The 13,411-nt window shown below is 39.8% G+C and overlaps 2 protein-coding genes across 3 annotated transcripts in view; one reads left to right on the top strand and one right to left on the bottom strand.

Moving 5' to 3' along the window:
- Positions 1–12,486, bottom strand: part of LOC129729814 (mucin-5AC) — a 111,510-nt gene extending 99,024 nt beyond the window's left edge. For both annotated transcript variants that reach the window (XM_055688645.1, XM_055688646.1), the window contains exon 1: positions 11,352–12,486. The gene's annotated coding sequence lies outside the window, so the exon portion shown is untranslated. The remainder of the gene's footprint in view (positions 1–11,351) is intronic.
- On the top strand, positions 8,193–9,290 carry LOC129729815 (serine protease 28-like). Its single transcript, XM_055688648.1, has 2 exons — positions 8,193–8,895; positions 8,946–9,290. Exons 1-2 carry the CDS (start codon positions 8,223–8,225, stop codon positions 9,173–9,175), a joined length of 903 nt encoding a protein of 300 aa, XP_055544623.1. The 5' UTR covers positions 8,193–8,222; the 3' UTR covers positions 9,176–9,290.
- Positions 12,487–13,411: the final 925 nt, after the last annotated feature.

Here is a 13,411-nt window from a genome sequence, read left to right as displayed (position 1 = left end):
AAGCTGCACTACTAATTCATCAAAGAAAAACCTAAATTAATCCACCTAGCGGTCGGACCCAGCCTTTCTCATTCAAACTTATTATTTGTAAAAATAGATTTACATGAACGCTTCAATCCAATAAATGTGTATTCACTTTTTGGGTTCTAAAATAATGATGTTGTAATTTAAGTATAAAATATGAAATTTTACGTAATGTAAATGCTCAAGAAATAGCGAAATAAAAGAAATGACTCTTAATTTCGAACAATTCAATCACGAGCGATACCGGTAACATTCAAATGGTACGATACCCATTTAAATTATATTGAGGCCACATATATTAATCAAAGCAGGTATAGTTTTAAATAGCCTTCGAATTTCTTTTCTTTCCATAACTTTTGAACCATATATCAAATTGTTATGAAGTTTGTTATTTGTAAGTTTGAGAGATAACTCGTTCGTATGACACTAGTTATGTTCAAATAAGTCGTGTAATCTTCGAGATAATAGATTTTCGTTGTTTTATTAACAATTTAATACATAACGCTTAGTTGCTTAGTTCGATTATAATCAAATGAAATTGGAACGTATAGGGCAGCCAAACTTTGAAACCACGTGTTTAATAATAATTCATCAGTTAACCCTTAACTAGCCCGTTCATCTGATGATTCTATTGATCAAATCGGTTGTGTACTTTCTGAGATAATGAAGTTTTGTGATTTTCACAATTCGGTACATTACAGACGAAGTTACAGTTCGATTACATTGAAATTCAATAGGGTGTTATGAGGCAGCTAGACCTTTCATTTGACACTAATTTCGTGGAAATCGGTTCAGCCATCTCTGAGAAAAGTGAGTGAGTTTAAGTAGTCTTCGGAATATGTTTCTTTTCAAAGCTGGATTTCACATTTTTAAACATAACAGGCAGTCCGATTGCAAAAAAAAATCAATAGGGTCTTATGGGGTAATTATACCTTCCAAATGACACTGATTTTGAGGAAATCGGTTTAGCCATCTCTGAGAAACATGAGTGAGATTAAACACTCTCCAGAACACGTTTCTTTCAATAACTTCTGAACCACACGTTCAATCTTCATGAAACTCAAAAGTTAAGGGTTTTTAAGTAGCTCGTTTATTTAAAACCAATTTTGTTAAAATCGTTCGAGTAGTTTCGTAGATAATGATGTTTCGTGATTTTCACATTTTTAAACATAACCTCTAAACTAAAAATCCGATTGCAAATTAATTCAATAGGGTCTTACGGGGCAACTAGACCTCTCATTTGCAATTAATTTCATGAAGATCGGTCCAGCCATCTCTGAGAAAATCGAGTGAGATTGGGAGAGCGTTACATACACACACACATACAGAAAATGCTCAGCTCGTCAAACTAAGTCGATTGATATACGAGATTCGACCCTTTGGAGCACTTTTATACCTTTGGTTTTTCCAGTGATTGCTACACCTTGCTAGGAGAAAGGCAAAAAAGAACGAATGAACGTCCCAGAATAAAAATTAATGCAATCTTATTTATTGTCATAAATTTCCACACAGAATATATCAGGATATATTGTTTCAATCCACCCCTTTTTACGTGTTTTTACGCAGGTTTGAGAGTTTTCGCGGTTTTCACGCAGATTTATAGTGTTTTCTCCAAACGTTCGTTTGAAGTGCCGGTTGAATTACCAAAATGAAATTTCGCTGCTCTACCTCACCTTATTTCCTAGATTTTCTGGGTCTACATCAATCTGTTTCAGAAATGGTAGGTTTTGCTTTTTTCCGAGATCAAAAAAGTGACGCAGAAAAATAATCTTAATATCTTAATAATCAGATTATAAAAAAAAATGCAGTTTTCAGTAAATGTAGCTGTAAACTGGCAAATATTTTTTCATCATTCATGTGTAAAAATACCGGGATAATATAGTCACACTGCAAACGTTGATGAAAAGTGAACTCGTTGATCTTGTTGTATGCACATGGGCTTCACAATACAGTCTTACCCCGATATAAGGCAACCCCGATATAACGTAACTCGATACAACGTAACTTTTCAAAATGTATTGAAATCGAAAATAAATGATACAGCAACTGTTTTTGGGCCATACATTGCTTCAAAAAATGTTTGTAGTCAGTTTCGAAACCAATTAAACCAATGCGAAAATTGTCTTAAATGGGCATAAGGAAGGTTTAAAAATACTAATAGGTGATGGGAAATAGGTTTCCACGCATCCTTCAGTAACAATGCACAGTCTTGCATAAATTAAAAAAAATATTTTTTTTGCTTGTTGAAATTTTCTCTAAATGGGCATAAGATAGATTTAAAACTACTGATAGGTGATGGGAAATAGGTTTTCACGCATCTTTGAGTAACATCTTGTATCAATTGAAAAAAATTTTTTTTTGCTTCTGAAAATATTTCTAAATGGGCATAAGAAAAGTTTAAAAATACTGATAGGTTATGGAAAATAGGTTTTCACGCATCTTTGAGTAACTATTAACATTCTTGCATAAATTTAAAAAAAAAAATTTTGCTTCCATATAACGTAACTCGATATAACGTAACGAAAATAAAAATAAAGTTGCTTATATCGAGGTATGACGTAGTTAATTCTAAACCTACGTCGGACTAGTTTTTTTTTCGAGAAAAAAGCAAATGTTATAAAGTAGGCAATGTAGGGGGACTGCTCCATTATTCATCTCAGCCCATATATTCATCTCAAAAAACATGAAAACACAATTGAAAACAGGAAAAAACGCACATTTTCTTCTTAAACCCATCTGCTAATCCATGGAATGGATTCTTCTTAGTTCACTTCAGATTCCTCATAAAGTATAATCCTCAAAAACTCACTTAAAAGCACTAAATTTAATAATATAGTCAGACATCTGCACTCGGAAACTCATTTAATTCAATCACCTACCTCAGAAAACAAAATCCGCGCATATACTACTACAACGGGACTCGTTCAGCAGCCAACCCAAGTTTTTTTCATCACTAGTGGACATTTTTTTATTTTAATCACCAAACAAAATCACTCACTACACTAAGAATACTTTAATCTTTGAAATGTTAACCTCAAATTTCCTCGAACAAGCTTGAATTAGCAGAAATATATGAGATGAATTTCTACAATTCCTTAATTTCAACTGTATGTATTTTCATCTGTTTTCACTGATTTGAAGAAAATCAAAAGTTTCCAAATCAGTTTCTGCTAATACGACAAAATCATACTGAAAATGTTGAATTATTCCGACATAATTGACATGAATCTACAGCACTGTAGTGGTTACCTAGGTTACCAATTTTGCAAGTAAACAACTACAGCGGATATCTAGGTAACCTACTACGACGGGCTGCGGCTACGTTCATTCATGATAATGTAATTCATTCATAATTAACAGTGTGATGAATATGGGGGCGTCTTGAGATGAATAATTGAGCAGTGATTCCAGTTTTGAGATGGATATGGAAGCGTTGTGAAAAATGGTTTGTTTTACAAAATTCAGGATAAATCTAGCTTATTTTACTGTATTTACAATGCTAAACGATTCCAAAAGAGCACGTAAGCATATTTAGTTTATTTGTTCAATGATTTCGTGAAACTTTGGTGTTTTATCCGTGCATTCTTCGTGATTATCGGCTTAATGAGATGAATAATGGAGCAGTTCCCCTATGTGATTTTTTCAAGGATGCGAATATAAACACGGGCTGAGGATGTGATTTAGACTTAGAAAAAAATCCTCGTCCAGGCGGGATGAAGCACAGAGCAATAGTGAAGGATGATCGATATTGGTCTTATGGGAAACTACATCTCCCATTTTTTTAATTGGCCAAAACGCTATACCGGAGACATCGGAGATTGCGGATTCGTGTCTGAGAACCATACTGAATACGCGAGAAAAACTCGTACTAGCACAACGTAGTGTTCCTATTTCCAACCAAACTGTCCTAAAATCAAAAGCCTGTGATCTTCTGAACAACTCTACTGAAGGCCGCAACTTCTAAGCCAATGGTTCCCAACCGGGACTCCGCGGCCGGCAAGGGGTCCGCGAGGGTTATCCAAGGGGGCCGCGAAACTCTTGGTGAATTCAACAGGTACCTAATTAGAATTTCATTGTAGATACCTCTGTGAAAGCGAATTTTCAATTCTTCTGCGTATTAGGTCCAAGAAATGAAACAAAAGGTTTGCGGGACAATATGAGACCGAAAACGCAGCCTCGTATTGCAAAACTTGTATCTGAATTTTTTTTTTGAAGGCCGCGAAGCTCTCTGTGCTTCCCAAAGGGGGCCGTGGAGCTCTTTGTGTTTAGCAAAAGGGGCCGCGGAGCCAAAAAGGTTGGGAACCACTGTTCTAAGCGGTTGAGTTCATGAAATTAGGTACGTAGAGAATACTGAAATCATCATGCACAAAGCAAAGCAAAGCCTTGGTGCTACATTCCGATTCGGAACTTGACCTTCTGTTTTATTACATTAACACAGACTTCGCAGCCGACTGTTAAGTGTACAGGACAATTGCGGGACTAGCGCTACGATCCTACTGACACTAAGTCTCTTCCGAGCCGAGACTCGAACATACGAAGACTGGCTTGTTAGGCCAGCATCGTACCTCGAGACCATCTGGGAGATCATCATGCACAGCAGTGCCAAATTGGACGAAGCTATTGGTCAACTAAAAGCCTCTGACGTTTTCAACAACTTTCCTGAAAATCGCAGCTCTCTAAGTGGTCGAATTGATGGGATAAGTTCTATTGCCACGTAGAAGTTGGATTCCATACAAAACTGTATACTAACTAGGGGCCCTCTTCGCGGAAGATGGAAATTTTTCAACGCTGATTTGCTGAAGATCGCAACCCTCTAAGGGCACATACCCAAATGACGTTACATTTTTTCATGATTTTTGACGTAGGACTACCTCTTTGTTTTCTATACTAAATTACATTTTGTAAGATTGAAAATGAAGCTGGCAAATGTTGTGTCAGATTTCAAACGATAATAGCAAGCGAACGACTTAATGCATCTTAGTCATTTACATGTCGGTGGATGGATAAAATTTGTGACAATTGTTCGATATAATGTTTACATTGTTGCTTTACTGCTTAACAGTGAAAAAGATGAAAAGTTCCAAGTTCAAGCTTTCCCATACATTTTTCTCGCTATTGCCTTGCTTCCCGAGCACGGATAACAATAACATGGACGGAATAAATTCCACTGCTTACATATTCTGACTCAACAGTGCTTTGTTTCGTTTCTCTTTCTCGAGACTGCGTGGCCACGCCATCAATGCAAAAATCTACGCTCAACTCGATACAAAAGACTGCGTGTAGAAAATTCAGCTTAATTCTAGTTTGTCACACAAAAGCGAGTGGAATATAGCTGTTAGAGGTACGCGACATTAGGAAACGAGAGCTGCATACGAGTCAACTTCCAGGCTCTGCGGAACACCTTACCTTTATTTTGCATACGGCAGCAACAGGCACAATCGTATGCTGCAGGATTTTTGACTTAGCTACCGGAGCAATTCAAGTCAAGCAAAATATTCAATGCTACCGGTGGTGCGACCATCAGCGTTCTGTAGCACGCATTTCTAGCTTAAGATTATGGAATTGGTACTTTTCAGAACTAGAAATGCTTTTGAATAAGAGTTATGAGAATTTTCGCAACTACTACTAGTGTGAAATTTTCATGTATTCATGTATTTCTCAATAATCATTTTTACAATAACGACCAGAGCATCAATGATAAACGGTAGTGTTGCCTATGAACAGTATATCGCAGCAAGATATAACCGCCATTTCAAGAATTTCCACTGCTATAGACCGTTCCGATAATTATAAATACACTTACGATCAACCGTCATTTCATATAACGTGCAGTATTCAACCAAACGTTGGCTGCGTCCTGTTGTTTACATCCAAAAGAAACAGATGCTGTCATTTTTATTAACATTTAGTGCGAAATTTTGAAAATGCGTGGCCTTTCTCCCGAGCAAAGAAAGCGAATTGTGCACAAATGGGGCACCGTGAGTGGTCTTTCTATAAGAAAATTAGCCAGAGAAGAAGGTATAAGTGTCGGAGCACTTCAAACCGCATAGCGGAAGTATTGTGAAGAGTGCACATTTACTGATGCCCCAAGTCGTGGTAGAAAACCTGGGGCTGTTGATCCCACAATGGACAAAAAGGTTAAGGAATACTACAAGCGGCATCCTTCAGTATCAGTACGAAATATGGCGAGAAAGCTTGGAACCTCGGTGAGTAACGTTATGCGTGCCAAGGGAAGAATGGGTCTGCAGACCCGTCGGAAGCAGGAGCAGCCAACACGAAATCCAAAACAAGCCGAATCTGTGAAACCGAGAGCTCGGAAGCTTTATGACAAACTTCTGACCAAAAAATGGGGTTTGTTATCATGGATGACGAAACCTACATAAAACTGGACTATAAGACTCTGCCAGGACCGCAATTTTATACATCACCGAAGGAAAAGGATGTCCCTGGACCAGTGAAAGCCATTTACACCGAAAAATTCGGCAAGAAGGTAATGGTTTGGCAGGCCATTTGTGAATGTGGGAAAATATCTCGTCCATTCATTACGAATGACACAATGAATGGTAAAATTTACGTGAAATAGTGTTTGCAGGAAAGTTTGTTACCCATGGTTAAGCAGCATAACAATCCTCCAATCTTTTGGCCCGATCGTGCTTCCTGCCATTACTCTAAGGATGCACTAGCGTGGTATAAAACGAATGATGTCACATGTGTCCCAAAGGAGATGAATCCTCCAAACTGCCCTGAAATTCGCCCTATTGAATCTTTTTGGGCTTTGACCAAGGCAAAGCTGAGGAAATATGTCAAACCAGCGGACAAGGTTGAAAAATTTAAAAAAGATTGGCTTAAAGTGGTAAAAATGGTCGGAGAACACACTGTGCAAAAGCTTATGAGTTGTGTTAAGAGAAAAGTTAGAGAACTCGCGTATCCTACGAAAATTAATCCCAACTTGAATTGAAACTGGAAAGAAAACACTTATTATCTATATTTCAGAATAAAATGACCCGAAAAATCCTGTATTTTTTGTTTTATTCAAGAAAGAAGATGTGTTTAAATTGAGTGATTTTCCGGTTCAATTGTTTGTTTGTGCCCAATCGAACACCGTTATCGGTCCAATATCAATAACGCAAATTAGTTAATCTAAGAACCAGAGAAATTTTCTCATCGGGAAAGCACAAACATTCTTATGAAAATCACTCAGTAGCATCGAAGGTGTTTAGTTTCGTTTCTCTTTTTCGAAACTGCGTGGCCACGCCTTCAATGCAAAAATCTACGCTCAACTCGATACAAAAGACTGCGTGTAGAAAATTCAACTTCATTCTTTTTCTTAACACGACAGCAAGTGGAGCCCTTATACCTGTGTGAGATACACGCTGTAAAACAGGCGTAGTGAAATATGTTAAACGAGAGTTAAAATCAATATTTATATTTGTCCTACGTCACCATTTCATACAATCCCTAGGGCTGTACACCTTGTAGTATTTAAACTGTTACTTTAACGGATAAATTGTTACTTTAACGGATATCTTCAACGTTAGCGCAATAGATGTATATAACTTAATTAGATTGCCGCCGTCTTTCGTCGTCTTTTGTTCTATCGCAATCATTCTACGTTGAAGTCACCCAGTTGTCAGTAGATCGCCATCGCGATGGAGTATGCGCAGATTTGCCTTCCACTCGAGACGCCAGCATCAGTTGGCGAATTGATTGGCACAGAGCAAAAAAAAACCTCATCGCCCATTAAGTTTGCGTCGGTAATTTGAATGCCCACATGGGATGGCAAATCTGCTCCTGCGCTGCGAAAGCCAACACCCACTCCGTCGTCGTAAGTTGATATATACCCAGGAAACGCTGCGTACCGGAAATACCCACTTGTGGGAATCGTTGCAAAATCTGCCCGAAACGCCCTCAATTGATATGATATTTTTAGCGACAGCTAAGCACTCGCTCGTCTTCATTCATTCGTTCAATTGTAGTAACGACGACATCGAGAGTCGCCTTTGGCAGACGGTTTCGTGATTCGCACAAGTTACTGCACGACTAGTTGCGCCGTCAATTGGAACAAATTGTCCCGCGGATGATCATTATCCGCGCGACGGCAGCGATGGGTGACATTCTTAGCGATTTAGACGAGCTAAGATTACGCGCTATAAAAGCTAGCAGAATCAGCTGCGCAATAGTTAGTTGTGATAGCCAACATGGCGAAAATAGATCCGTCTCGGTTGCTCGCAGTCGCCACGTGGCTGCTGCTAGCGATAGGACTGGACGTGGTAGTGACGGCCCTGGCGAGCGGGGGGCAGTGCGCTTGTGGAATTCGACAATCGACCAACCAATCGGTGGTGCCCGGTGAGCAAATCGAGCCAGGAGAGTGGCCCTGGCAGGTGGGAATCTACTGGTGGCGCGGCTCAAAGCTCAACCCTCCGGACAGAGTCTGCGAGGGAGCGTTGCTTGATCCGGACGGGTGGGTGCTTACGGCGGCAAGCTGCCTGAGGGACGCCAATGGAGTGCTGCTACGGCTGACAGGAATGGTCGGCCATGTCGGACTGGTGGCGCTGCAGCAGCGCACGGAAGGATCCAAGCTGTTTCAGGTGGAGAACGTGACATTTAACGATGAACTCGATTTGGCGCTGGTTCTGTTGAAGGTTGAAGACGATTGGGAGGGAGTGCCGATTTGCTTGAGTGCTGAGCCTGAGCCATGGGACACATTGTACGGAAAGCCGACTTATTTACTGCAGCAAAGCCACCGGCACAAATTGGGGGGATTCGAAATTGTCAAACTCGAGCTGGAACAGGATGTTATTTGTCATGGCTCAACGATGGCAGTGAAAGCGAAGGCAATTGCAGATAATCATATTAAATTGAAAACGAGAGGTAGGACAGTTTTGGAACGATAGAAATTATGACTAACTTTTGTTTGCTAGGTATCAACTATCACCAGTCAGCTCGGGGAACACCACTTTATATGCCCAGACCGGAAGGATGGACCCTTCTAGGTATCTCAACGAAGGTGCAGTCATCCGTTCCAGGGACTCTCTGTCAACCGGGTGATTACGAGTCCTTCCTGAACGTTAATCTGCCCACGGTGCACGAATGGATCTTCAGTGAATTCCACGCCGAAACTGACGACAGCGTCGAGACTTCCACCGAATGAAGTTTATTCGCCTTTCCGACTCAGTGATTTACCGGCATTCAGCCGACGAAAAAAATAAACAATAGCCAAACTAAATTGTACACATCAGTAAATAAAAACAAATAGGAAATTCTCACTTCGCCTTTTTGTCTACTTTGGGGGGCCAAACTGACAGTCACTCACGGAAATTAACGCGTCACGCCAGCGTCTCCGGGGTGTCTGAAGACGCGCTTTGGACGGACGGAAATGCAAATCGTATCGCTATTTCACGCTTCATTCAACCAGGCGATCAATTTGATCAACTCCACTACGACGGGGTGTTCAGTTGACTTGAGTCATGTCAGGTTGATGACGGCGTAACCAGAAACCTTCTTCGTACACACACTCGAAGAGTGTATCGTTTTACTACTCTGACGCTATGGGAAATTGATGAATGAGTCAACCTGAGCACAAAGAGATAGGAAGACCGATGAGGGGAAAGTTGGTGTGTGTGTTCTGGGCCGAGGCAGGTCGGGGTAATGTTTCTTACTCTGCTTAAGGGCAGAAAAGAATGAGATGGTGGAACGGATGAGGAGCAAATGAAATGGCAAATATGCGCGCACTTCCTGGTTTCTTGGAAGCCGGCATTGTTCAGGTGGGCAAAAACGACGATCGGTCAGGTCAGTGTCCGTAACCTATGCAGTTTCAGACTATTACCGGTATCTAATGAGCGTTGGAGATACTGGTTGCCGGTCACTTGCTGCTTGTTCGTAGGTCTTTAGTATCTGGAGATTGTTTTCCTTGCATTCTTCGATAATTACGTTGAAGACTGGTCGGGTTATCTTTGAACCTATTTCATACTTTATTTTTTCTAATCTAGATTACACTGATCCGTTCCGGAAGTGCGTATTTAGGTTATGCATACCTTTTATTAAGTTTCAAACTTAAGAAAAGGTTTATTGATAACTTATTCCAACTACTTTCTAAAATAACAATACAAGAAATTACAAGAATAACAAGAATTTGTTCACATTTTTGACAGACTTTTACCAACATAACAGAGTCCAGTGATAAATATGTTTAACAATAAAATGTTGATCCTGAATAGAACAATGAAAAGCGGTCCCAAATGTAAGCCTTGTGAGATATTTAGTTTGATTAGAATATAATTTGCTAGCAACTAGTTCGATTCAGCCTCCATGTAATAGAAGGATGTCCTCTTGGAGACTCATTGAAGTATGCAATGGCGTCTTGAGAGTTCGTGAGAATTAGAAGAGCCCCCTAGCAAGCCCCGTCGCACTGAATTCATCCTAATCTCGAAATCTTGAACAACATCTTCAACGTTTCTCTCAGCCCAGTGAATGCATCGCTTGAATTCAACTTCACACATTGACTAAAGCCGAAATTGAACGGATACTCGGAACGTCACAAACAAGTACGAACGATACAATCAACAAGGGAAAGGTTTTTATTTTGATAATTTGAACTCGCGATGTTTTTTTTTTTCAAATACATTTTGACTAAGTATTTCCAGCTTTCACTTTTAAGTAGACTAAACGGAATACCGCTAGTACATTCCAAGATAACCAACAAGCACTCATAAATACCTTCTTAGGTTTATATCTATCTGTTTAATTGCACCGCTGAGGTATAGTTTTGGCTAAGCACTCAGCTTTTTTTTCAGCCTCCACAACCGGAGTTCGACCGGCAGCCTTCGAGTTTTCGAGTTCAAAGCCCAAGAATCGCAAGCACTCTACCTTTCCCAAACCGCTTCAACTTATGCAAGTTTACATAGCTTTGGCAATGCTATAAGATTGGAAAAAATTAAAATAAAGGGTAATTAAACCTCAAGGATGACTGACCTTAGCTTCTGCTAGGCTTGAATTAATTACAGCCGTCTCTGGGTGAATTTCCTCACCCTTAAATTGGTTACTCATGGCCGATGAAAATTACTCAGCTAACCAATTTTCGGCGAGATGTGGTGAAAAAATTGATTTAAATGAAGGTTTTGACTACTACCTCTCTTTAGTATATTATCATAAAAAGACTCGATCGGTAAAGGCCACATTTTCTCTTGCCGAGACATTCAATCATACCACAGACCATCATTGAAAAAGCGACAGAAGTTCGTTAACTCATTTGCAGAACAAGCCGGGCGCCACACCAGTTCTAGCCATAGAAACGTGAAGGTCAAATAAACAAACTTCCGCGTACTCACCTGAAATAAGCTGCTTGTGACGGCCGACCTGCGAAGCAGTAAAGTTCACCACAAAACACCGCAAAGTCTGCTGCCAAAATAGACCACTTCAAAATATGTGCACCACAACAACAAGCAACTCTTCGAGCGTGGTCACCTTATTAACACATTCAACTGTATGTGATTGCAAATACCTTCACTTTTGGGCTCTGCTTCTGTCAATCTTCCTGCTGGAGCTGCGGAATTCCTCCTTATATCAACACTGACTGACTTGACTTTTGGTCACAGTAACACCGAACCGAATGATATGAGCACCTCTGGAATGGACAATCCTACAAATCTTTATATTTCAACACACTAGACATTAGTGACGTTTATGCAATAGCACTTTTAACATACACTTTTAACTCGTGATCTTTTTGTTTCCAGTTAGTAAGTTTTAGTAGTCATTTGTAATAATAGGTCATCAAATTTTCTCGTCGACTAACCATTCATCAGCCTACTAAGTCCGGATATACAAATTATGGATCGATTTTTCTGTCACGAACACTACTTGAGGAAAATTAATAACCATCAGAGTGAGCAGAGAACCAATTTTTATGGCTATCTTACTATCCGCTGGAAGAGATCAACGTTGATTCAGATCTAAAATACCACTTTTCGTAAGTTTCGTTAATTGCACAACGTCTGCCTCAAGAAAGGAAACTACTCGCAAACCTCTCGGTCCGTACCCAACATCACACACGTTCGATTTTGCTAGCACAAAACTATGCACACAGGTAACCAGCTCGAGATACCTGCACTATCTGTTTGTTATTCCTCGCTGATCGAGTCTGGTATGTGGGCTAAGCGGGACGCATACAACTCTAATCCACCTCTGCTGTTGCTGCTGCTGCGTTTGTTGATGAAGACAACACTTTACAGACGACTGTGTGTTGGTTTCTTTAGTCAGCGGCACAGATACACCTGAGTTTTTAGTGTTTTTTTTCTCAATCAATTTTTTCCTGCTGACACACGGAGTCGCCAGGGCAACGGAACTTCGCGAAACACAACACTCTCGAGCCCTCGCGGCAGAGCCAGGGACAGACAGCGCGAACAAATGCACGACCGCTCGTGATGACAGTAGACACGGGTTTGCCGTTGCGGGATTTTCGAAGCGTTTAGAGCGCTCCACCGTGATGGATGGAAGGAGATACTGAATGAACGTACGTACGCTCTGTCCGTAGCCCGCGGTTGAAGCCGAACTGAGCTGGTCACTTATTCTCTCTCTCGTGCTATTCATGCGTTGATTAGGTTGAAATTGCAATGATCCAAAAGAGAGATGGTACAACCGTACAACATCTCGCGGTGGATCACGGAGAGTAGAAAGAGTATTTCTGAAAGTACTCTCTGGAGAAGGATGTCGTTTCGCGAGCGAGAATATTCATTTCGCGGGGGATGCCCAAGTTATGCATAAGATGTTACTGTTTTATTAGTAAACTTTTTTTCATGAGGGAATGAAAATGCTGTTCATTATGTTGTATTGATAAAATACGTTTTGAACTTAAACAACTTTACCAGAACTTTTAAAAACAGCCGTCATTCTGGTCTTTATTTTGCTGACTTTTACATTTCATTACTGCTATTAAATATTATTCCATCAAGTAAAAGATTGTTATTTTTATTATTATTATGATAGTGTTTTAAATCGGCAAGAAAGATACCCAATAACTAAATAAAAAAAGGTTCTTAAAAACAAACTTCTCTTAGTGCGTGTTGTGCGGATACATGAGAATAAATGTTATACAATTCGTCCTTGATATCAGAAACACTATAAAGCCTTAGAACTGGACGACTTACTGGTTTTATGCAGCCTAAATTTAAAATCTGATTAAAGTGACTCCGCAGATACTTTGTATTTCGTATTTTTGAAAGAAGTTCTATTCGAAAAAATCTTCAATTGTTCAAACATAACCAAACAACGAGTTCTTTTGGAAAAATTCTAATTTCAACAAAAAGATACATAAATACCCTTTTTTAGTGGCAAACTATCTCAGTTAATGTAAACGTAATAACAGAAAGCCATTTGTAAAATCTTAACA

The sequence above is a fragment of the Wyeomyia smithii genome, chromosome 3 (assembly GCF_029784165.1).
Source record: "Wyeomyia smithii strain HCP4-BCI-WySm-NY-G18 chromosome 3, ASM2978416v1, whole genome shotgun sequence".
Taxonomy (NCBI): Eukaryota; Metazoa; Arthropoda; class Insecta; order Diptera; family Culicidae; genus Wyeomyia; species Wyeomyia smithii.
Note: the sequence above shows the minus strand (reverse complement) of the source record. Positions and strands in the feature narration are given on the sequence as shown.

Coding starts and splice junctions, on each gene's coding strand:
- LOC129729815 (XM_055688648.1), top strand. CDS start 8,223: ATGGCGAAAATAGATCCGTCTCGGTTGCTCGCAGTCGCCACGTGGCTG. Junction 8,896..8,945: donor TATTAAATTGAAAACGAGAG/GTAGGACAGTTT, acceptor TTTGTTTGCTAG/GTATCAACTATCACCAGTCA.